Source organism: Ambystoma mexicanum, chromosome 8, assembly GCF_040938575.1.
Source record: "Ambystoma mexicanum isolate Mex_15411 chromosome 8, UKY_AmexF1_1, whole genome shotgun sequence".
Classification (NCBI taxonomy): Eukaryota; Metazoa; Chordata; class Amphibia; order Caudata; family Ambystomatidae; genus Ambystoma; species Ambystoma mexicanum.
In genome coordinates, this window is record NC_090929.1 from 1,309,714,257 (window position 1) to 1,309,739,921 (window position 25,665).

General features: G+C 42.4%; 1 protein-coding gene across 3 annotated transcripts in view; it reads left to right on the forward strand.

Moving 5' to 3' along the window:
- Positions 1-20,343, forward strand: part of STK32C (serine/threonine kinase 32C) — a 2,128,976-nt gene extending 2,108,633 nt beyond the window's left edge. The window contains exon 12 of one of the 3 annotated variants that reach the window (XM_069611418.1): positions 18,241-20,343. In XM_069611418.1, coding sequence (XP_069467519.1) covers positions 18,241-18,409 — 169 coding nt within the window. In that variant the 3' untranslated portion in view covers positions 18,410-20,343. The remainder of the gene's footprint in view (positions 1-18,240) is intronic. The other 2 variants (XM_069611419.1, XM_069611420.1) reach the window with 2 other exon arrangements.
- Positions 20,344-25,665: the final 5,322 nt, after the last annotated feature.

The following is a 25,665-nucleotide window of genomic DNA, read 5'->3' on the forward strand; positions in this document are numbered from 1 at the left end:
ACATCAAAGCGAGAGAATGCTCTTTTTAAGTCTTGTAAAAATTGGCGAGGGGATGTATTAGGTCCAGCAGTAATTGTGTACGCGACTTTCTTTGCCTCCTGCAATGACTGAAAAGGAGAAAAATGACGCCTAATTTCTTTTTCAAACTCCAGCCATATCATATTCTGCTGTTCATTTAATCCCCTTATGATGCTGGCCGTCGGGGCATCTAAAGTTAAATGAAAATATTGTCTGTACTGTTCCCTAGGTATCTGGAGTGCTTTAAAAATGTCATGTACCGCTTCTAAGTGATCCTCAATGCAGCATTCACCTCCCTTTTTAAATGGTTTGATCAGGGCTTTAATGGATTTCATTATTTTTATGGGGCTACTTGTTGCAATGCATGGAATTGCACTATTTTGTGATTCAATCCTGTTTTCAGGTGTATGAGATTGGTGGCTGCCCCCAATGGGAGTATCAAATCCCCCAAGGGCGCTGCAACCAAGTTCAGTCACCGGCCCAGTCTCTGGGGCACTAGCTCTTTGGGCAGAGCTAGACTTCACCTCCACTCCATTGAATGTGGTACCCTGCCGCCTCTCCTGGGACCTGGGAATGCACATTTGCTGTTCTAAGTCCTTACACTTTTTAAGGAGTCTGGTTGCTTCATTCTGCAAATAATTATTTTCATCGCTCATTTTATTAATCGCCTCCTGCATGTCGCACATTTGCATTTGGCATTCATTGAACTCTTTATTTCTTTTGTCTCTTTCTTGAATCATTTTAATCATTTCTTGTTCTGCACTCTGGAGATCACCTTCTTTTTCACAATGTTCTTTTTGTAAAATCTGCATTTCTGAAACAACCTCATCTTTATCCTGCCTAATGTGATCCACTAAGGCTTTTAAGTGTGCCAATTCTTGCTCACTATCTTCAAATTGTTTCTTGCTTTTGGATAACTGAGTATCAAAGTCTCTGCATTTTAATTGCATGTCTTTTTGGCATACATCCAATTCTGCTCTCAACATTTCCTGATTTTTACTTGCCCCCTCTAATTCAGTCTTTAACCTGTTAATTAGCTGAGTATCATTCTCTTGCATTCGCAGGGACTTGTTTAAAATAAACCATATTTTGCCGCATAGCCGTATTAAACAGTCTTTCTCTGCACTTTTATCGGCTGCATTCAATAATCTTGTAAGGCAGACCTGAATTATGCTGCCTTCTGCAAAAATACTGTCTAGTTTTTCTTTCTGCACCTCACCCTGAATGCGGTTACTCCATTCTAACGTGCTATTCGAAGACCAATTCCCATGTGCAAATAACTTTGCCTCTAAATATTGCACTAGATCTGAGAATGTGGTTTCCCTTTGTGACATTCTGAAATTCGTTTTTAGTGGCACACTGCTATTATAAAATGGGTTCCCTTTAATGTGCAAATGGCAGTGTGAGACACGCTTGCCACGCCCAGTAGGTACTCTATGATCACTTTCCCGGCCTGCAACGCACCATAAATATGTAGGGTATTTTGTGGAGATTTGGGGCCTGACGGTATTTTATTACCGCCGAAAAATAACTTAGCAATAATCACTCTTTGTATTCAGATTTGGCCATGTGCAACAATAATACAATGGACATGCATTATTTCAGCACCCAGACCTGCATATTTGGTATACGTGGTTGGTGGTATTTTGGTGAGCATAATTCCCTTGTTTTATTTGTGGCCCCAATGTCCAGAATCCCTTATCTTTGCTTAGATTTTTCGTGTGATCACTAGAGAGACCTCAGACCTGCATTCTAGGAATACCACATTTTCCAGTGATAGTGTTGGTGTGCCACCATGGGCGAACTCACTGACTTATTTACGACAGAGAGCTATATGTGGTAGTCTTGTGGTAATTTCCACTACCTTACATACGGTAGGGAGCTATGTTCAGAGAGTCTCTCTTCCCGTTGGCTCATGTACCTCCAACAAGCTATGCTACAGTCACTCACAATTATTCATACTGATTCTGACATGCACACATCTGTCTTAAAATGACCATTGCACTGTTTAAAAATCTCCCCACATCATCGGCATTGTAATGGTAAATAGAAAATACACCACCCGTCTGTTTTCAAATATTTTTCTGTATTATAAAAGTTGCATTTAAACACGATCTCATTCTTTACAGAAATAAATAAAATGGTACAGTAAAAGCATTGTCTATGACACACTGCAAAGAGCGTGGCGGAGAACAGAACTCAAATTGCAACATTGGTATTTGATTAAGACACGCACAGGAATCCTACACTGACTGCATATTACCGTACACACTCAGCTCCCACACTTCTCATTACCTTATCTTTTTAGTTGTCCTCTTTGGCTGTTCTCTTTGTGAATGTGACTCCCTTGAAGATTAACTCCAGCAAAAAGGAACGCTTGCCTTCTCAAACCGGGGTCATTGCCTGGAATTCTCAGCTTTTGCAGATAGGAATGCCTCAGCCAGTGGAAAGGTCCTTCTTTCAGCTCTCCCCAATCTCGACTGCAGCAGGACACAGGAATCTGCATTCAGTCAGGAGCCCCACAGCCAGGTCTTCTCCCCAGTAGTGCAGAAAAATGTCCCCTGTCTTTTTCCCCGTTACTGCCCACTAAAACTTTCCTCTCAGCCCTCTGTATGACGTGTCCCAATGAAATCCATCATCTCTCATCCTCCTACTCTTCAACAATAGCTTCGCTTATACATTTGCAATTGTTGCAAATCTGACTTCCTTCTTCCTGCAGTTACTGTGCACAAAAACACGGAGAATCAGGCAGAGAAGAGAAGAAAAAAAAATCTGCACACACATTTAAATGGTTTTCAGAGTATGCCTAATTCTGCAGTGGAGAACACATTTTATTAGTGGGTTATGTTAAATAAGGTTTTATTAGTCAGGTTAATGGTTAATAGGTTAGCTGTTAATTTTCAAATGTGTCTCTCGCACCATAGGCATTTCAGGTGAAAAATAGTGTGCATTTTTAAATGAGCACGTGTGCTTTTAACTGTAAAAATAGATTTGCATCTTATATGTTAAAATCGTTTTTGACTGAATAGCCTGTCTTTCCTTGTTAATCTGCTAACCCATATAGCAATGTACCGCACCCTTGTGGTGGTGCTGCGAAAATAATTGCTACCTGTGCAGTAGTGCTGTACTCTGTGCTGTTTGCTACCTGTGCAGTAGTGCTGTACTCTGTACTGTAACACGCCAAATATCCTTACATTTTTACAGTACATTGATGATCTGCTTATCACAGCAGAGTCAGAGGACATTTGCAAAGAAAGCACTGTCACTTTGTTGACACATTTAGCAGCACACGGTCACAAGGCATCATTGAAGAAATTCCAGTATTGTCGACAGGAGGTGGCCTATTTGGGCTACCTCCTATCGAAGGTTGGAAAAAGATTGAGACCAGAACGCATAGACAACAGCTCTGATATGCGTATTCCAAACACGCAAAAGGAAGTCAGGGCTTTAATTGGCATGGCTTCATATTGTAGGCAGTGGATTGCTAATTTTTCAATGATTGTGAAACCCATAGTGACATTGACAAGGAAGGATGTTACCTTATCTTTGCCATGGAACATGGAGTGCCAAGAAGCTTTTGACATGCTCAGAGCTGCATTATGTTCAGCTCCAGTTTTGCGCACGCCGAATTATGTGAGGTTTTTTATATTATTCGTGCATGAAAAGGATGGATGTGCTTTGGCTGTCTTGACTCAGGAACACGAGGGCAGAAATAGACCATGCGGTTATTTCTCTTCCACGTTGGATCCTGTTGCACGTGCTTTGCCACGTTGCTTCCAAGCTGTTTCTGCAGCTGCAGCGTCAGTAAAACAAACTGAGGGGATGGTTTGGTCACTCTTTAACCGTGATGGTACCCCATTCAGTAGACGTTCTTCTAAATAGAACGCAAACGCAACATTTCACATCTGCCCGATTAACAAGGTATGAAATTATTCTACTTGCACCGCATATTCAAATTAAGAGATGTTGTGCTTTAAATCTGGCTGAGTTACGGCCCCTTCCCAGTGAAAAAGGGAGTGAGAAACAATTATCACATGATTGCTTTATTATTACTGAGCAAGAGACAAAAGGAAGGATTAATTTAACTGATACTCCCCTGAAAGAACCAGATGGAGAAATGTTTTGTGACGCTCTTGTTTTAAATTACGTAATGGCACATCAACTGCTACTTATGCCATTACTACACTGAAGACTATTATAGAGAGCAAACAAATCCCATATAACTCAGCACAAGCTGCGGAAATAATAGCGCTAGCCAGAGCATGTGAAATTTCTGCAAACCTTAGTGTAAACATACATACTCACAGCCAGTATGCTTTTGGTGTGCTCCACAATTTTGGCCGATTATGGGCTGAAAGGGGCTTCCTGACGTCACATGGAACTAAGATTCAACATGGCACTTTAATAGTGAGACTGTTGTCAGCACTTGTCCTTCCCAAGCGGTTAGCAATAATGAAATGTGATGCACATAAGAAAATAATGTGTAATGTAGGGAAAACATGGAATCAGAGTCAAAATCGTGGTTACATCGGGGACTAACGGGAATTGGGGATCAATTACTTTGTTAACCACATGTAGATCACGTATAAAACGGTAAGGGATATAATTCCCTCCTTTCTTGTAAACTGGAAGAATCGGGCTATTGCAAAAACTACCAGAAATCTCTTCAATTATATTTCTAGCAATTAAACCTGACACAATATATTTCAATGCTCTTTCACCTTCACTTGAAATTTTGTATTGCGGAATACGCGGTAATGTAATTCCTTCCTTCAAAACTATTTTTACTGTTTCTACTTTCAAACATCCAACATCGTTATCGTTCACTGCCCATATACAACCCGGCACGTCACACAATTCAGTCGGCAATGGCATGGATACAAATTGCAATGCAGGAGTTTTTTGTGGTGAAATTGTCAAGTACACACAATCAGGAGAACAATAAATTACTGCATTCAATTTCTTCAATAGATTCAATCCCAACAAATATTTGCCGCAATTTGTCGGCAAAGGAAATGGACAAGATTCATTACGTGGACCTAGTGTGATTGGCACTGGTTGTGAAACTGGACTCATTACTGGCGTACCTGAGAACCCTACTGAGACATTTTTATGCCCTGACAGTGGTATATTTCGAACCTGCTGATGGTCGATCGAAAAGTTTTGTGCACATGTGTCCACAAAAAAAAAATGTGTTCCCTACTCTCAACTTTCATTTCCCAAAAACATTTCCACCATTCATGGTGTTCTGTTGCTCATTTCGATTAACCTGATTATCCTGAAACTGTGGCTTCATCTGATTTCTATTCTGACCTTCTATTCCCGGACAACCTCTAAACGGTCTCTCAAAATAGTCCAATTTCTATTCTGTAAATGCGGGCACTGTGCTCGCCAATGGCCTTCTTGTCTATAATATGCACATTGATTTATACCTATTGGACCCCCTTACAGGTTAGATGATAATGCAAATTAGTACCCAGCGAGAGTCAAGCAGAATGCAACACGCATTCTGATTGGCTCTCGCTGGGTCCTTACCCGGCCGAGAATCCTTCGATTCTCGGCCGGGACTCCAGCTGCCTTGTCCTCGGTGGGGGGGGCGTGGCAGCCCCTCAGCCAATGAGGAGGCTCGAAGCGGGGCCATCCCCGCTCCGAGCCTCCCCACGGCTGAAAGTCTGCCTCCGCCCCCCGCTGGGGACGCGGGTAAGCTTTTTTTTTTCTTCCCTCCCTCCTCTCTACCCCACCCCACTTACCTTCTTGCTCCTGCGTCCCTGGTGGGGGACTATGGCAGCCTCCAGCAGTGTGGAGACTCCTCGCCTCTTTACAGCTGGAGGCTTCCATCGTTCCCTGGCAGGGACGAAGGTACGTTTTTTTTTTCTTTCCCCTTTCCCTCCCTCCCGCCCTCCCAACTCCACTTACCTTCTGCTTCTTCTTTTTTTCGGGAGCGGTCACTTGTCTTCCCAGCGCGTCCACTCCCGAAGGCTGCCATGGAAAGAGAAAACGGACTGCTGTTTTCCCATTCCCGGCGGCCATTTTTTTTTTTCTGTCCCGAAATGCTGCGGCTTTTCTGGACAGAAAAAAATGCTTTTTGTGCCCCGGTCCCGCATATAATGCGGGCCGGGGTACTAATAGCAATATGACCCTCGCGGGGGGTGCATTACCGACTCGTGTAATGCCCCGGGGCCTTCGTTAAGGCCCTCGTTTTGCTCGGCCCTATAACTATGGGCCCTGAGGCATTACCTGAGTCAGTAATTCCCCCGCCGCTCGGGTCATATTGCTTAATTGGACTCTAGACGGTGTGTTCCCACCACCTCCATTATTGTTTTCTACCTGTTGCAGTTACACCTTATCCTTTTCTGAATTTACTTGATTCTCATAATATTGGGCCATATGTAATACTTCGCTTTGTGATTTTGCTTGCCATGCACTTTCAGATGTCATTATTAATGTCTGGATTTTCGGTAACAATCCTCACACAAACTTATCAACAAATAATCTCTTCCCAGTTTCGTTACTTAGATCTTGACTACTAAAATCTGCAAATACATCTTGAATCCGGTTAAAATAATCTGTTGTTCCTTCCGATTTGCCTTGTAAGCAAGCAGTCAATTTATCCCAAAATATTCTCTTCACAGGCACTAAAGCTCTTCTCTTCAGGCACTAATAAATAACCACTGATCAATAGTTGATAATCAAATAAACAATCTATCTGAATTATATAGTTTACTCCACAAAATATAACACAATTCCTAATGTTCATGTGTGTGTCCTATTCCAAAAACTAGCCTACATTCTTTTAGGAGCCTCTTCAAAATAGACCATCTAATTCTGTTCAACAGTGCAAGTTTACACATAACTGACATCGTGGGTGTAATAAGTGTTACACAATGCATGTATCTGTTGGCATTTTAACTTCTGCATCTCAAGATGATTGTCCTTCTTGTAAGAAGATATATCCAAAGAAGAAATGTACGTTTCTAGTGATTCTTTTTATATATAATTGTGAATTAATACTCTCCCATTGCAACAATCCCACCCACAGTCAGGGACAAGAAAAATGTTGTTTGTAATCTGAGTGTTTTGTTTGATCCGGGAATTAAGAGTGGTCTTCTAATTTACAATGCTAGGGAATTGACCTTCATTAAATTAAGTTGGCCCTAGCAGCTTGTGTACAGAAATAAAAATGCAACATGCTTGCTATTGTCTAACTAATGCTTTCATTCCAATTCACACAAAGATCCAGCTATAGAAAAACAAATAAGAATAACTATTTTAAATAAGGCAAAACATAGTTACAAACTAAATATTTTTCATAACTATTAAAGCAAACAATCTACACAAAAGAATGATGTTTAAATGAAACCCACCTCCCCCTGAAATCAAAAGATGAAACAGTTTTTAGAGCAAAGTTTGAAACAAAATGAATAACTTAGTTTTCTCTGAATATATCAACGAGTATGGGAATCGGAGAAAAATAGTTGCTCTAACATATGGTTCTCTGATTCATTGGATAAATAAAATCTAATATGTTGCACATTATCTGTGACAATCTCTATTTTCTTAGCTTGGACATAGATACAACTGGTTATCCTTTGTGGTATTGAATTGGTTGCAAATGTTTTTAAAAGAATGGGGTTCAGGAAGACTGTTTATTTTGGAATGCTGAAACAGCAATGCCCAACTCTCTCGTTATGCTGGCTAAACCTGGTACACACACTACCTGCTTCCGTGCGTTAATTGAGATATAGATTTGAATGAATGTATTTGCTAAGGCAAAGACCACTGAAATAACCTGTCATTCCATACTTCAACATGAGCTGTGTAGAGCTTCAAGAGATCTCGAATTGCTCGGGAAAGCCTTTACTATGGTCTAGGCTTTTCATTGTAGTTATCACTCACAAAGCACAATCGCCTTGCATTATGTTTTCCCTTTGAGTGACATGGTTTATAAAAAAGGATACCCCCAAAAGGTGGTTTGTCAGTCAGCAATTTTATTTTAGTAAAAGCAAATCATACCACAAACGTTTACTTACATCTGTAATAAACATTATATAAAAGATGCTACAACATCTAATTCAAACACATGACATACCAACACCAAATAAAAGCTTCCAACAATCATTGGAAACTCATTAACATCAAATTGACTGAATTAAATTCTCATGATCTGTCTCCAGTAATATATTCAAGACGATGGAAAATGTAAGGTAACACCATAGCAAATTGTGGAGATGGTGCAGATGGTGTAACAGTTTTCAATAAACATTATGGCAATCTAAGAGTTTGCTTAATGAAGTGCATAAACACACAAATGCAAATAACAAAGTAAAATTAGTAATGCCAGGCGACATTACCTAAAATTCAACATTCTTAAAAGCAGTTTCAGTGTACTTTGTCTAATCTGACTGCAACTCGGGCAAAACAACAAAATGTGCACTATTGTTTCTTGGTACTTAATAAAAAAAAGGTCACATACTGTTTTCCCAAAACAATGCATCATTCCCCTTTATAAAACATTGGGCCATAATCTAGTTTAGAAGGGGTTTAATTAATTCTCGTGACATTTGTCTACCAAATTTGGGAACTTGGTGCTCACTTCTGTAGTGATGACCGATTATTGTTTTAATTGGGGGTGTGTAAATATTTGTCACAAATATGCATGAGCGACCAAGCATAGCAAGGGGGCCCGAACCAACCAACAAGGGTTCAGACGGGTTATCCCCCTAAAGATATTTTTTTGCATAATGGGTTAAAATGGTGCATTAAACAGCATACTTTCTGTTAAAAAAACGGCTAAAAAGCCAAACAGTCCACAATCGGTACATCCAGTAGATGCAAGTCACCAACAGTACATAGCATATGCCAGTGTAAAAATATGTTCACACTGCTGTGACCATACCTTACCATGCTGACTGTACCTATATATGCAGTATTCCCATATAAGAGCAAACTCATGTTGGCTTTGCATTTAAAAATGCCATACAACAAAACATGTCCAATATGTTATCAAGTTTGCTTTATCATAGAGGCCCAGTAACAAATGCCCTGCCACAGTAAGATGTTATAGCTTTCTGCACCAGAATGCCAGTCTAGCCATGTAATATCTCTTAGCATGTTTGCTTTATCCTAGATGCAGAGAAAATAATGTCATGCCACAGTAAGAAATGGATAAACTGGCTGCACCAAAATGTCAGTTTAGGCACATAAAATCACTTATCTTGCTTAGTAAAATGTCATGCCATGGTAAGAAAGGGCTAGACTGGCTGCACCAACAGTACCAACCAAACAGTCTTGTCATACAATAACACTAAGCATGCTTGCATTATCATAGATGCCTAGAATAAATGTCATGCCACAGTAAGAATGGGCTAGACTAAATGAACCAAAAGGCCAGTCTAGCCCCATAATAATACTTACTCATAGATACCCAGAAATAATGTTGTTGCAGAGTAAGAAAAGACTACAATGGCTGTACCAAAATACCAGTCTAGCCACATAACACATATCATGCTTAATTTATCATTAATACCCAGTATAAAATACCCCTCCCATCCCTCCTTCTCTCCCTCTCAATCTTCTTCCCCCTAAATCATTGTCTTGGCTGGGATGGGACACAAGCACATGTACATTCACTTGCTCATTCAAACACGCATTCAAAACAACATTCACTTGCTCATTCAAACACACATTCATGCAGCATTCACTCGCTTATCCAAATATATATCCACAAAATATTAACTCACTCATGCATCATTTATTCATTTAGTCAAACACACAGATTGCTTGTTCACACACTCATACACATAGAACAACATACACAACATATTCATTGTACATCTATCTTCACCCCGCTGTAGATTATGCTCCTGCTGTGCCCACAATGTTGTCTCCAGTGACAAGGGCCCTCCCACAAGAACAGAAACCCGGAAGAGAGTCCTTTGTGGTCCAGGAGCTGGGGCACCACGTTGACAGCTCCCTGTTAAGTCTAGCTTGGCAGGGAGACACAGGAACCCCCATCACATATTCAGATGTGCAGTCCCCAGTCTGCATATCCAATGGGTCATGCAAGGCAGGAGAAGCAAAAAAAAAACAGTCTTGCATGGCCCATAGGATATGCATGCTGGGGAACGTATACTGTCAAAAGAAAACTACGTTTCCCCTTGACAGTTAAATCCATGGCTCATCCACCTTGCCCATTATCGAAGAGCCGCCCCTCCACTTTTGGTTTGTCTTTCAAAGTTTCATCACAGGTATGAATATTATGTGGATTATGGCAGCACCTCCAGGTAAAGTCTTCCTTTCAGTCCTTCTACCTTGAAGTGGCCTTTTTACTGAGAGGTCCCATCTGTTACTTGCAGTTGGAATCCCAGTCTTCTTTTCTCCTGTTGGACAGACGCCCTTACTTTCCTGCTTTCCCAAAACACACCCTTCTTCCCATGTGTTTTACCTTAAATACCTAGAAAACTCCTAAGCACCATTTGTCACAGCATTTTTGGTTTTAATAGAGCCTATGATATGTTCCCGTCATTTACTCGCACCCACTAGGGCCTTCCTCCTGGCTTCTGTTGGCACATGGGCCTGATTATACGTTGGGCGGTGTGGGTAAAATGCAGTGGTAATACTGTTGACTGCTTCATTACTGCACCTTCCAGCTATAAATGTGGGGGTAAGGTGGAGAAAAAACCTCCAGGAAGAAGCTGGAGGTATTTATGCCACCTTACCAACCAAAATTGGCCAATTCAGCAGTATACCACCAGCGGAATTATTTCCAGCAGTAATACCACCAAAATCCCTATAGAGTCTTATATATTTGATTTTGGTAAAACATTGCCATCTGCCAAATGTAGGAAATACCTACCTTTTTTATTTGTTTTAATAATACAATTCTGTTGGTAATTCTGTATCATGTAGGGTGGTCTGCTTATTTCTTCAAACTCCATGGCAAGAATTAGTGTACACTTTTGCCCTGCTGCACCAGTATCCAGGTATTCAGTGTCTGCTTTCCAGTGGCACAGATCACGTTGAAAGGTACCAGGTGCCCCCTTGACAGCTTGGGTGACAGCAAAGTCACTCCCACAGAGAGGTGGATTTTTAAATCTGGACCAGAACTAAATAATTATGATGCACTACCATCTGTGTAGCAGTTTAATCTGTAAACATAAGCCATACCTAAGTTAGGGATATGATGGCAGGTAATTCACATAATTATTAAACATCTGATCTATACAATACATGTGTCAACACTATAAGCCCAAGCAAGTCATGGCTTGGCTGTGTGTATTCTCCCTAGGCTGGCTCTCTCTTGTGTACCCAGCAGGATGGTTGCCAGTTGGGACTACCTCTCTTTAATTCTTTGTGAGGTCCGGTCTCACCTCACTCCAGCAGAACAGCCCTTCGAGAGGAGCTGTCCTGGGAAAGAGTAATAAAAGGGTACAATATAAACAAAAAGACCAGCCTCACATTAGGATGTTGCATACCAAAGGGGCTTGTATGCTATGGGTCTGAGAAAGTGGCAGGATTAGTGTAGTCAGAGGGAGCTGAACACAGTTTGTGAAGGATTCAACAATATTGTTTCTCTCTATAGCCTATCTTCCTTCCTGTCTCAGCTACTTCCTTTCAGCACAAAGCCCTTTTAGTATGATGCACAAAGGCAAGGACCACTTGTCCCACGGACAGGGATTGGACCACTTAAAGCAGACTCTGGACCTCCTTAAAGTCCCATAAAAGAGCGGGTCTCCCACCCCTTTTTTGATCCACTTTTGGACCATCCAGAGCTCCAAAAATAATGAATTGGGCCTTTTGGGAGGGTAGGTCTTTCCAAACCCCTTAGCCATTGAGGTGAAGGAGTGCTCCAAGGCAGAGGCAATCTTTGCCTCCTACCCACTCCCAGGGAACATTGGGTGTGACTCTTGATGAGGACCACGTCCTGTAACTTTGCTTGTAACCCTCCCTAGCCAGGTACAGCAGAAACAAAAAGCACTCTCCCTCTCCTAGAGCCCCCTGCAGTGGTTCTCGCATTCTGGGTGCCAGAACAGCAAGGTTCATTGTTTTATCACATCAAACCAATGGTGCCGCCTTCGATCCATATTTGCAGTATTTGCACCCTTGGGGACTCGCACAATCTGTGAACCACTGTACTAACCTCATTTAATTGGCTCAATGCTGCATTGTCCCAGCTGAGCCCTGTCACATGTCTGGCACAAGCACCAGCACTCACTGTAGATGACTTCAAACTGCCACATTGAACCATGCATCAAACGTTCATGACCTTGTATCTCAGCTCAAACCGAAACACCTAAACCATTGTATCAATCATTGACCCGAACCAGCGATGCTCATTGTTTCAAACCAGGGTCAGTCATCAAACCACTCCTGGTGACCAATTTAACCTGCTTCACTTAATGCTGCCTCAAACCGCATGGACACCTGTCCAAATCATATGTGATGCTGAATCACCACCTCAGATCAGCGTGACTTGCAGCCTCTGAATCCAGTTCAACCCAAGTTCACAACACCACGAAGGCTGACTCAAAACTTTTGAACTTGGAATAAGATATTTTCAACTGACCCTCTCACCCTGGCCCACCTTCTGGGGCCCTATAGACTCACTAAGCCACGTTTGCACCTTTTTTCACTCAGAACATGTCATTTGTAAATTCCTTGCAGCATTTCCATGTCATTCTGCATTTCTCTGTCTTTGCTTTACACTGATGGGTTTTCTATAGTGATTTTGATAGATGAGCAATTCATTTGTGCAAATAAAAGTGTATATTTTTATAGAACCTTGATTGGGCGTTCTTTTGTTTTGGAAATGTTCTAGTGTTGTTTTGGTTGCCACTGTTCAAATTCACACCCCTTCTGAGAGTACAGACTTCCCTTTGCCCACATTACCACAAAAGGCAAAGGAGGTACATCTCTTAGCTATTTAGCTATGACAGTTTCACCTTTATGATTTGGATCGCTGTTGGTTTGTTGACATCTGGGGGGCTAAGTAGGTAGTAAAGCCACTACCCAGCCTTATACTCTTGGCGAGCAGAAGTCATTAGATCTCCTCTGGAATGAACAATCAAAATTGGACTTGAATATTATGTTTTGGTATAATTCTCAGTATGAAGATGTAATGTTGATAAAAAATGCATATTTAGATTCATAAGAATATTCTTAAACCAGGGACATCATGTATGTTTTTCACTGCATGCTCAATGTAGCTATTCAAATATGCACATTATGCATAATGCATACATTTTATTATTTCCATTTTATATGGATATGAGTTGTGTTGTTCTGCTGAATACAATTGTCTGTAAAGTTTTTGTACCTCACACGGTTTAGCAATTACACCTAAATATGTATTTCTAATGTTGCTTCAAATGCATCTTTGCTGGTATACATATGTTGTTTGACCCATTTCAACAACAGAATCCATCTGCTCAGAAAGGCAAACTGTAAAGAGAACGATTTAATAGGCGACTTAATGGAGCAGACACATTGTTTTTGGAGCCTGATGCTTTACCAGTTAAGGGGTTGATGACCTGCCCTAGGCTTATGCTATTTGCTTGAAATTACAGCCAATAGATTTGTCCTTAATCCCCAGTCAAGGTTTTATATGCATTCTCTGTCATTTGGAAACAAGTCCTTGTCTTAATAACACCCAGATGAGCTCAATAGATGATCTAAGCATGGTTTAAAGTGATGGATACTGGATCTGTTTAGTCAACACTAAGTTGCCAAGGTCTAGGTTACAATTAAAAAGAAAAAGTTCTCTTTGAGTCAATTTTACTTGTAATGGCGTTGTTATGAAGTACAGGCCTATCAACAGATTTAACTCGAACTATTAGTTGTCTTGTAATAAACATTCTGCCTATTATTGCCTTATATAAAATTAAAATTCAAGTTGCACATTTCACCATGTTCCTCTTTCCATGGTGGAATTATCTGTTTAATATGAATTGCTTGATATTTCAATGCCATGCATCACATTAAATGTCTCAATGTTTTAGAGAATGCCCTTATTTATGTGTTAATTCCAATTAATATGTGGAAGGAATTTAACATGTTATACATATCTTTCACTATTCCACAAACACATTGGGCCACATTACAATGTAGGCGGTAGAGTGAAAACGGCACAGGTAGAGCTGCCGGCGCCGTTATCACTCTACCACCTCATTACGACCAGACCAGGTGTCCTTAGCGTGACCATCTAGTAGACCAGGATGCTAACAACAGGCCCATCATTAACAGGCCCATTGTTAGCATCCTCCCTATGGGGGCTTAATGGGAATGGGGATGTACCTGGTCCGGGTCTCGAGAATGGGAATTATCGGGCCCGCCAAAGTCGGCATGGCCCAGTAATTTCCTATTTCTGGGACCCGGACCTGGTACCCGTTTTGGGGGTAGCCATGCCACTAAAAGTGGCATGGCTACCTCCAAACCTGTAATGAGGCCCATTGTATTATTATAAAGGGTAAAGATATTGTAAGTCACTTCAGAGTTCTTTTCCCTTATGGTCACGGAACGTCTATGTGACTTGCAATATGTTTATAATTTAGGAGTTAGTGTAATTAATACCATATGTACACCTCAACAGTAACATGAATCACCGAAAGGAGTGTCCTTTAGTGTACAACTCTTCCAACTATATATATTTTTATTGTATTGTATTGTATTCATCATTTATATAGCGTAATTTCCACATTTGTATGGCCTCAATGTTGCTTTGTGGTTGGAACACCCTTGGTGACCGCAGTCCATGTGTAGGAGGTTTGAAGAGTTTCAATTAAAAATGCATGTGTACATTTTTCCATGTTAGAACTTAGGTGGCTGGCTATGCTCCAGTAAGCAACCCGGAGGTCAGGCACAGGGGTGGGTGCATTTGGTGTTTTAGGATAGAGTGCTACTGCTGACGATTCGATGTGTGCCCAGCTAGACTGAATTTCATTTTGTATGTTGTCACTGTATACTAATGGCAGAGGTGTCGATGTACACCGGGGGGGTTCAGTGTGGATGGCTCTGTGAGCTGCTAGACCGGAATAGCGTAGCCATAGCTGCATTTTAGGGTGCATGGATAGGTGGCCGTGCCTGTGACATGTGTTCTCAGACGTGGTGATATGATATGATAGGTTATTTATAATGCCCTTAATACCCAGAGGTTTCTAAGTGTGGATCCGCGGATAGAACCTGTGTTGCTCCCTGTTGCCTTGCTTCCAAGGCAAGCACGTTGCCCCATGGCTATCCTCCCGAGATTGTGTAGGGTATACGTACCATGCACTTGGATGGAGCTCGTTCTTTTACTTGGTCCAATGCGATTGTTTGGTATCGCTATTCGTGGTTTCCCTGTAACGAAAGTCTGAGTAGTGGGAGAGGGGCCCAGAGTGAGGGGAGTGTGGGGAGGATGATAGTGTGTCACAGTGTGCCGATGCAAATGCATCAGATTATGTGACTGAGTGGAGGGTGTTACATCTAACTGGGGTACAACAGTAGATGTGTGAGCAGGATTTGGGATACCTGGATTGAGGGGGTGCGTGCCTGAAGGGGGTACCACAGTAGACAGTAAAATGCAGTAACAGGTAGATTTGGGACATCTGGATAGAGGGAGCGACACCTAAATGGAGCTACAACAGTAAACAGTAAAATGCAATAGCACCTAGATGTGGGACAACTGGATAGAGGGAGGGACGGCTAAATCGGGATACAACAGTGCACAGTAAAATGCGACAGCACCTAGATTTGGGACTCCCGGCTAGAGGGAGAAACGCCTAGATGGGGATATAACATTGCAAACAATAACTACAAGGTTTAGGATAGCAGGGCGGAGGGTAAGTGCCTTTGCTGTGAGTAAAACAGTGGACAATCTGCCTAGAAGTTAGATGTTGCTACCTGACCTAATCTGTCTGAATGTGAGATATGGCTGACTAACACAATCTACGTAGATGCGAGATATGGCTGAGCGACACAGTTGGCTTAGGTGTTGGATATGGCTTACATACATATGTGCAAAAAATGATAGGATTTTAGATAATATGATAATAGGGTAATAAGATGGGTCGGGCAGTCTAATGGAGAGCAGTAATTGCTGGTCCCCCTGTCCAGACCTCACCTACCTTGTCAGTCGCTGATGGTTGACGGCTGCAGGTTCCACAGGCTAACAGAGGTCAACATGGTCTGGAGCTGACTCTTCGGGAGCTGCCCTTTGCCTTGGGGCCCTTAGCCGAGGGCTGGCCAAGCAGAGGCTGCCCAGGGGCATCCAGCCATTAGGGCTGCCTGCTGGGCGGCAGCCAATCAGGGAGGGTGTGTGTGCAGTAAGGACGCGGGAAGGGCTAGTTTCAAAGCACAGGGCAAATGCACATTTGATGCATATTTAAAATAAAAAAATTAAAGTTGGTGGGCTACAGCCTCGTTTAGATGAACTGAGTGTAAGGATTTTTCATGAGTGTTTTATTTGGGTTTTTTTGTTGATAATATTGTCTTAACTTGTCAAATGTATCCATCTTACCCATTTCATAGAAATGAATAATGGATACATGGGGAATCTTATTAAATTATACAAAGCATGAGCTCTACTAGGCTTTGGCAGAATGTGTGGAGTTTTTTTATAGATCAAATTCAATTCCTCATGTTAATTAATTTTGAAGTGATTCATCACAAACCAAAGTAAGCTTGACTGAATGAGTACTATACATGTAACATGAATGTGTTTATGAGCAAAAATACACGAAAAAGGAATGGCAGGTTTTTTTGTAAGAAAGGTGGTGGAGGAATTATGGAGTTTGTGTTATTTGATTATGACTAACAATATTGAATGATCTAATATTTAATTTACTTGGTTTATAGATGTTTGACTTCATGCAGCTGTGTTCTAATACAGACACAGAGATTTACTAAAGCAAAATACTGAAACTTTGGTTACTCAGTTGGCGTGGACTTAAGGGCCAGATTCCCTGAGGGTTTTCCTATGGCAAAAGACCATTATAAAACGCTTCTGTGAATCTTTAGAACTGATTTAAAAGGGGGACTAATGCTTGATTGCAAATGTGGTCTACAGGAACGCTGTAGGGGTTATTGTGTGAGCGCAAAATGCAAAAGTGAGCGTAAAAGCAAGGCATAAGCCATTTACGCCTTACCTTTATACTGTGTGCAGATTTTGATGGCATTCGGTTGCAGAGTAGTGGCCTTTAATAGAATGAATGCTTCCAGTGTCCATTCCTCCTAGCCTTCAAATGTCTCCTAGTTTTACATCAGCACAATTTTTTAATGCTGGCTTAAAACCAATCAATTCACATGGAATCTGCCTCTTTTTAGCACCTGTTAAAACCAGGCTGATTCATTATAAATCCTCATTAAATGTTACCTGTTATTAGAAAATGGCTGGCAGCTGTTATTCTTTTTGCAAAGCGGAAAACGTAACAAATAAAGGTGTAAAGGCAATTTTGCCTGTTTTTACATGCTTGTTTTGCACTCAATTTTGCAAATATGAAAAACTGAATGAAGGATATCCAACAAAATGTAAGTACTTTTGTTCAGAGTATTCGAAATTTGCAATGTATATAAAATAACATAACCCCAACATCGGGTTCATTATAAATCAAATGTTAATTGAATGCAGGAGAACACGGAAACTTGCACTTAGCACTTATCTTGGAATCCATTGTAAATGTGTTTCAGGCAGAGAGGAGAAGGAAAGCAATTTGAACTCACTTTCTCTCTTTCATTTTCTACTATGTCCTGTAAAAAAATCATAAATGCTGCCGGTAAACACGCTTTGCTGGTGGCGGTTGCTAATGGATTCCTACTGGCCAGCTGCAAAACAAAGACGGATTCTATGTGAATCAATACATTTTACACCTGCATGAAAATGTCATGCAGTTGTGAAACAAAATGCACTTACAAGATGGAGGAAGGAGTGCACAATAGAAATCTTATGTCCCCTCTGTCCCCTTCTTATGTCATGCCAGAGCATCAAAATGGGGCGCAGTGGTAAATCAAGGGATACAAGGATTACACCTGGATGTACCACGCTGCCTAATTTTAAATGAGGCTGCAAGTGTGATTATTTGATTAACTCTATATCCTGGAAGGGCGAGAGTTTGTCTTTTATGTGTGTGTTCTTGTTGACATAAGCCAGTTGGCAACCCTCTAGATGTTATTTTCCTGTTCAGAAACCATATGAAATAGTGATTCTTTTCAAACATTCCTCCCCCCCACCCCCTCATACTCCCTATGCAGGTTGAAGAGATGTGCTGAGTCCTTTTCCCGCCTGGACTCCACAGATGAGGCAGAAGCATTTGAAGAGCCTGAACCGGAAATGGAAGCGGAAGTGGAAGCAGAAGCAGAAGCTGAGAGTTCCGATCTCACCATGTGCGGCTCGGTGTGCTCTGCTGTGAGCAGCAGCTAGGACTTCGCAATCGGCGTGAGGATTGGAGAAAGGCTTTCCCAACCCCCATACTACATATATATTATTCTCAGGTTGCAGTGAGGAATATATCCAATCACCAGAGCATTTGGTGACCGAATGGGGCTCGAACGTGCCATTTTCTAAGGCGTTAGCACAAGTACTGTAGAATCATAGTTCTCACAGAACTGAATTCAGAGACTTAAGCGAACACACGTTTTAAATAGACCGCGGAAACCTGCCATGATGAGAGATTCTTGCTATGCAACAGAATGGGAAATAGAGCGATTTCATGTTTTCTTTTCTTCTCTTGTACACCCTGCACACTTGGACTTTTACATGATGGGCTGACATGCTAACAACATAGTTTTCCTTGTGCTTATGATCCGCATTTAAAAACAGGTGATGAATGACGGTAACACTAGCCGGAGTTCAGCATAGAGGAACATGGCTGCGTACAATAAAATAAAGCGTGGTCGGACATCTTGCTTCCTGGCTAGTAGTAAGTTGTGGAAGGAGACGGGAATCTGTCACTTGTGTGAACGTGATCATTTTTAGATTCATATATTTACTAGAAAATGAGTAATAATGTCTTATGGAGAGAGGTCTTTCTCTGCTCATCAGTAGAAATGTAAGGAGTCTTTTGTCTGTCGGCTTGTGCTGCTTGTTATGCCATCACTTTATGTTAGTATTATTCAAAAGGAATCTTTTGTCTTACTTTATTAAGAGGTTGTTGTCTTGTCTGCACACTTATTTAAAAATGTACTTTCGATTAACATATTAAAATGGCATGCGTACTATTGCGAGTTAAAAGGGTGACTGAAATGTTGCATTCCTGCTCGGAGAGAATGGGTAATACTGTCCCCACAGATGCTAAAACAATCACGGCATTTTATGCGGTGTTTCATTGTCATTTTCAACTTCTGTGAGTGAAGTAAAGAACGCTTAGCATAAAACGAATGTTGTACCTAACTGGCAACACTGTATTTTTCCGCAGTTTTATGTGGAAACTGTGAGCTTAGATGAAAACATAGGTGGTTTTGAAAATAACGTTTCATAAAAAAAATCTTTGAAAAAGGATCAAGTGTGCAGGCACAACTTGTAGGCAAAGACGCCAAAGCTTTTTCTATTAACTGCATATTTCTTGTCCAGTGCAACATCAGGTAATTGATATGCTGTTTTTGTGTTACCCTATGGACGGTATTGATTTTATCTAGTGTTAAAGAACACACGGAGGGCCTGATTCATGGAATTTTCTGCGCTGTGCAAAGTGACTTCATTGTGCAAAGTGACTTTGCACTGCCAACAAACGCCCTCACCCTGAATTATGGAGCAGTGCAAAGTGTATGTGTGCAATGCAAAGCCACTTTGCACCAGTGAACACTTTGCACAGTGTAAACAAATCCATGAATCAGACCCTTAGTCTAATGCATGGAGTAGCGCATAACCAATGCATTATTAAACATGTGTAATTGTAGAATTGCACGTATGTGATATACATTCACAAAGAGGAAAGGTAATTCTTCTATGTTCAAAATGGACAGATGCAATGTTTCCATATGTGCTACTTTAGTGTTCAGATGTATCGATATTACTTTGTTTTGCAGTTTCACTCCTCCAAATGATCTCTACAGTTAAATCACTAAGAACACTTTTAGAACAACAATCATGGCTCTTTTTTCCTCCCAAGAAACGTTTTTTGGCAACACCAACATTTCGGGAATTGTGCTTTCTGTTCATTTTTCCTAAAAATGCAATCACACCAGGGTAATTTCGGGTGAGTGGGATCTCACTCTGGCGTTTTTATTGACACAGCTTATGATGCTACCTATTGTGGAAATAGATACATGTTTGCCACTGAACCCCCCTAAACATTTTACAGTGAATCGTGCCTGAAACACGCAAGATGTATCATTAAAAATAACTTTGCATGTGTATTTCATTTCCATTTTCCTCTTGCTTGCTTGATGTAATGCCCTTGGTTGGTAAACAAAAGAAATACCAAGAAAATGTGATGTAAAGAATGGTGTTTGCTATTTAGACGCATTTACAGGCTTGACTTTAACCCTATTTAAATACTAATGAGCTAAGGTAGGTAGGTTCTGATTACTGGCTTCACTGCGCAGATCAGACATTGGCAATGGAACAACAAGTGTGCAAGTTCATGAAAGATTACATTACCAGTTTTAATTTATATGTCCCTGTGCCGCGTGCAGTGAATCATACTTTTCTAGTTTTCCAAGCATGTAAGTTCCTAAAACGTATTTCATTGGGACAGCCTGGATGTGGAATTGTAAACGTCTTATATGTAAAACTCTAGTCTGCTCGAAAGATGTGTTTAAGAAATTGCAGACAAAGTTTTTTTTAAAAACAATAAAACGGATTCCTTGCTGAAGTAAAACGTATCAAGTTATATTTTCTTCAGTTAAACAACTATACTCAGTAGCTGGATACTGCGCAGGACTGCACAGACATGTTGGCGACTTACACCTGCAGCTGTAAGAAGCTGCCGAAGCATTCTTTATATCCAAAAACGTGAGAAAGTAAGAACGAAAGGGGCACTCACAAAGGAACACATCATTTTGTGAATTAAATTAATATTTGGCAAACATGGTAGACAACAAGGCCGGGCACTGAATGCAGTGCAAAGTGAGAAAACGTGTTGGTTATTAGTTTGACCTATTAGGTGCCACTAAAGCGCCACCTGTAAGCGGAAACTTTTTCATTAGAGAACAGTTAGGCAGAAATGGCATATGAGGAGGGACACAAAGCTTGTAGGTGTTGTATGGCTATTTACCTACTCATTGGGCCTCACTACAAGTCTCCTAGTTCAGAAACAAGGACCGACAGACTACAACTCTGCCTGCTGGAGCAGATTCGCCTGGCAAGTCTGACCTCCCGTGAGCAACGGGCCTGGTAGGCACAGTTGTCACAGAAGCACAAGCATCGTAACTAACAGTGCCGGCTTTCTGAGTCCCCATTACCGTGGAGTCTTATCAGACTCCACGGGAATGGGAACTACCATTTTCCACCACCTGATATCCCGGGCCGCCGGGACTTGTAATGTCTCAGGGGCACCGGGATCTCAGGCGGCAGAAACAGTGTTACAGTCTGGCGGCAATAAGCCGTTTGCACCGACAAGCCCTGGATGGAGAAGTTAAGTCATTTGGTAGTTATTGGTGACTTTCAGTGGCAACGGATGCAGTGGCAGTAGCATGTGTCAGGTTTTGCTATTTTGCAGTTGGCCGCCTTTTGGTTCTTCAATGCTGCAGCACAGAGGCAAGATGGCTTCTGGCAGCAACTTTGACTTGACCACTGGACTGGACTGTGGAGCCTCGCCAAGCCTGGACCCTCGGAAACTTTTTTGATGGATTTGTGTCGGCATACCCACCGGCGGACACTCCTCTGCAGGCAGCGACCCGAGACCTTCTACAGCATGTGAAAGTGGACACAGGTCATGGCAGCAGTGCCCCTTAAACACTTCCTCAGTTATTTGGAACTTTGACAGCTCCAGGTGTTGGGCAGCACTATGACAGGGTAACCCCTATTCCTGGCAATAGTGAGCAGCCTGATTTCCAGTAGTCCCAAACACTCTTCCGGACCCTGGGTGACATAGATGGATTTCTTGATTTCAAGATGTCCAGGCACTCCACTTCTGGACCCTTGAAGATCCCTTCTCCGGATGGCAGGATCACAGGACAGGCTTCCAGGAAACTTAGAGTGAAGAGCAGAATTGCACAATGTCCCCTGGTAGCTACGGGAAGAGGTTGCCTATCCAGGTCCTCTTTAGTTCAGTTCTTTAGTCAGCACAGCAGCTTTTCAATTACTTGAAGATTTGCAGCCGCAGAGTTTTTCCTCCAGCTGGACTCCAGGCTACAAGTTTAAGATGACTTCAGCTTCTGCTTTAGATTTATTGTTTCAGATTTTGACAAGGAGGTGAGTGTGAGGGCCCCTGTTACACAAAACACTCCTCATTCACTCAGGCTGAGCCAGGATCAGGCCGACAATCACACACAAGTGCAATCATGCCGGCAACTCCCATTCAAGCTCACAGCCATTCACCCAAAACCAGACACCTACAGCATAGGATGTGGATTGGGGCCAACTCCCCATCCTTTCAGAGTGCTATTCTGCATTCACCCCAGTTTCAGTCAGTGCTGTCTCAAGCATTGTGTCACACAACAAAATCCAGACACCCACAACACAGAATGCATATTGACTTCTTAGGGCCTCATTACAAGTGAGGCGGTCTGGAAATAAGGGTGACAGCAGTAACGTCCGTGCACCCTTTCCAGACCGCCAGACTACGAGAATGCCTGCATGGGCCGGTGTTTCCAGCAGGTCTGACCTGCCGGGAGTACCGGTCCTTACAGGCATGGTTTTCATGGAAGCACCGGCACCGTCAGCAATGGTGCCAGTGCTTCTGTGTCCCCATTCCCATGGAGTCCTATGGAACTATACAGGAATGGGGACTTACAGTTCCTGCCACCTAACATCCCAGGCTACTGGGACTTGTATGTCCCGGTGGCACTGGGATAACAGGCAGTGGTATGGCTGTAACAGAGTTTCCACAAACCTGCCGCCTACCAGCTGGTTTTGTGGCTGCACTGTAATGAGGCCCATACTCTATTTATATAGGCACCACACAAAAGGTGGACCCACAGCAGGCTGTCCCTGGGAAGGCTGCAGCCAGTCTGGCAGGAGGCAGCCCTAGAGCCATATATGGTCCTTCCAGCGAACAGCCATTCAGAGGAAGGGAGCAGAGCCAGGGCTTCTCAGGAATTTGAGAAACAGGGGGGAGAGGCAAAGAAAATCAAGAGACCATCAGTGTCCATCTTGCCTTTGCGTGGGAATCTATTGATTCCTATGGCAGGCCCTGGGTATCCCAAAAAGGAAGGATACCCAAAGACACTGTCAAATCATCATGTAGCTGCAACCAGCACATACCCTGCTCCGTGGGCTACAGGCATGTGCCCAAAAACATACACTAGGTGTATAAGGGTGTATCCCTACCCATGGGTGCCTTAAGAGTATCCCATGGGTACTGTTCACCAAAAGATAAAAAATAAACAGGTTCACTAACAGGGGTCCAAAGTGGATTCCTGTGCAGAACAACACACAGAAAACACCAACAGAGAAGTGGCAGAAAAAGGACGAGGAGGCCCTGTCCCTCCAAAAGCTTTTCTAGCATTCCAGGGAGCCCATCGATTGCATCAGAAAAGAGCTATATCCGTGGTCCCGATAACAGAACAATGAAGGGATTTTCCTCAATATTGTTTCTAGTGAAAAAACCAACAGAAACATTTCATCCTGTAATTGACCTATAAGCCATGAACACTTATTTGGGCTAGGCATTTCAAAATAGAGACAACACACAAAGTCACTGTATTGATTCAACCCCACAAGTGGCTCATGTCAGTTGATTTGGAGGACACATATCTCTATTTGCCAGAATAATCAGTGATTTCTTCGGTTCAGGCTGGCAGAAGTCCCCTATAAGCTTAAGGCACTTCTCTTTGGGCTTTCCACCACTGCACGTGAATTTACCAAAATCCCGGCTTCGATCATTGGGATTCTCCCTGAGAAATCAATAATAATCCTCCCATATTTGGAGGACCTACCCGTGCAAGCAGTGTCCAAGGTGGAAGCCGCGGCACATACAGCTCTGGTATGCAAAACACTGACTCAGCATGGCTTCCTGATAGGTTTCGAGAAATCCAACCTGCTTCCATCCCAGGAGATGATTGTAATAGTATGCCAAAGGACTGGGGGTTCGCACCACAAAATTACAGTTTAGCAGAGTACCCAAAGCCCATCAAAACCTGTGGTAATGACTGAGGACTCAGCCATGGGGCAAGTTAGAACTGTCCTTTATTTTCCAAGCAGAGAGGGATCATACAGGAAATATTAGAATCTCTGGCAATCACAACTCCTGAGCCTGTGTCACTAGCTTTATCCTGTAGTGACATCACAATCTCCAACCCCCCCCCCCCCCCCCCAGAAACCTAAGAACCAAACCCATTGGATAGCTTGGGTAATAGCACCTGTAGAGATCCCCGATATGAGTTAGTTAAACTTCATATTGCATTGTTGCTGGGTCGAAGGATGACCATTGGCCCTTGAATCCTTGCACACCACCTCAGGATTTGGGTGTCTTGATTGGCTGGAGTGCGTCTCCCAAGGCCTGGGACCCTTTTCTTTTCACAGCGCTCAGTGTACCTTTTAAAGGTAATGAGAAAGACTGTGTGTCCCCATTGTTGTCATTGATATAGCGCCATAACCTGGGAGTGTGCCTGCAGGTTGCAATGTTTGGTGGACAACACATGTATCAATCTTGTCTGCTTTGCTGGCAACAGCTCCTCTTCCCACTGCAGGTAAATTGCCATTGTTCACCTGTGCGGAGTCACATGAGTGAGGACCACAAAACTGAGCTTTTTGGTCTGCAATTAGTGAAGATATTATTCTGTTATTCTGCAGGTGGCTCCCTGCCCTGAGAGCCAGGATTTTTCCACCCGCCCTTGTCCTTGGCTGTGAGCACTGGCTTTGTGCTTCACGCTGCATCTCTTCTTCCCTATTTTGAGGCCTGTGGCTTCATGTGAATTCACTAGTCATTCTATGGTCTCCCTATATGTTCTATTATTTTCTTTAGAGGTTAGTAGTACTCAAGCCCTTCCAGGTTCCTTATATTTTCCTGTAGCTCCATTTGATTAGATGCAGTAAAGCGGTTGCAAGCTTGATCTTTGTGAATTTTGCCTGCTTGTGTTTCTGCTTTTGGCAAGTGAAAAGGAAAGGATTCTGACAGTATGTATATGTATCTGTCCTCTATCCACAGAACGATGTATGTATGTTTTTCATGTGTGCATATGTGTGTCTGTGTAAGTTCGTGCAGGGATGGCAGTTTACTTTGTGACTAACGTTGCTATGTTCTGTTATCACTAATAACATCAGCACGGCTAGACATTATCATTAGTCAATCTGGTCCAGTGATGAAGCACCTGTATCCGCGAAGACATCAGCTGAAGAGGGTTTGAACGGTTGTCTAAGTAACTATCTGTTCCCATACGTGGAATATGCTGGTCCACCTGGGGGTTGACCAAACATTGGTGGCCATCTCTCGTTTATCATCCTTCGGGCTGACATGCACATAGGGGAAACAAGGGCCATTCTGGGGACCCTCTCTTCGGTGCCTCCTTTTCTCAAATTGTCGACCGCTTCTCCAAACGTATTCACCTTTGATCTCGGGAGCCAAATCTTTGTCA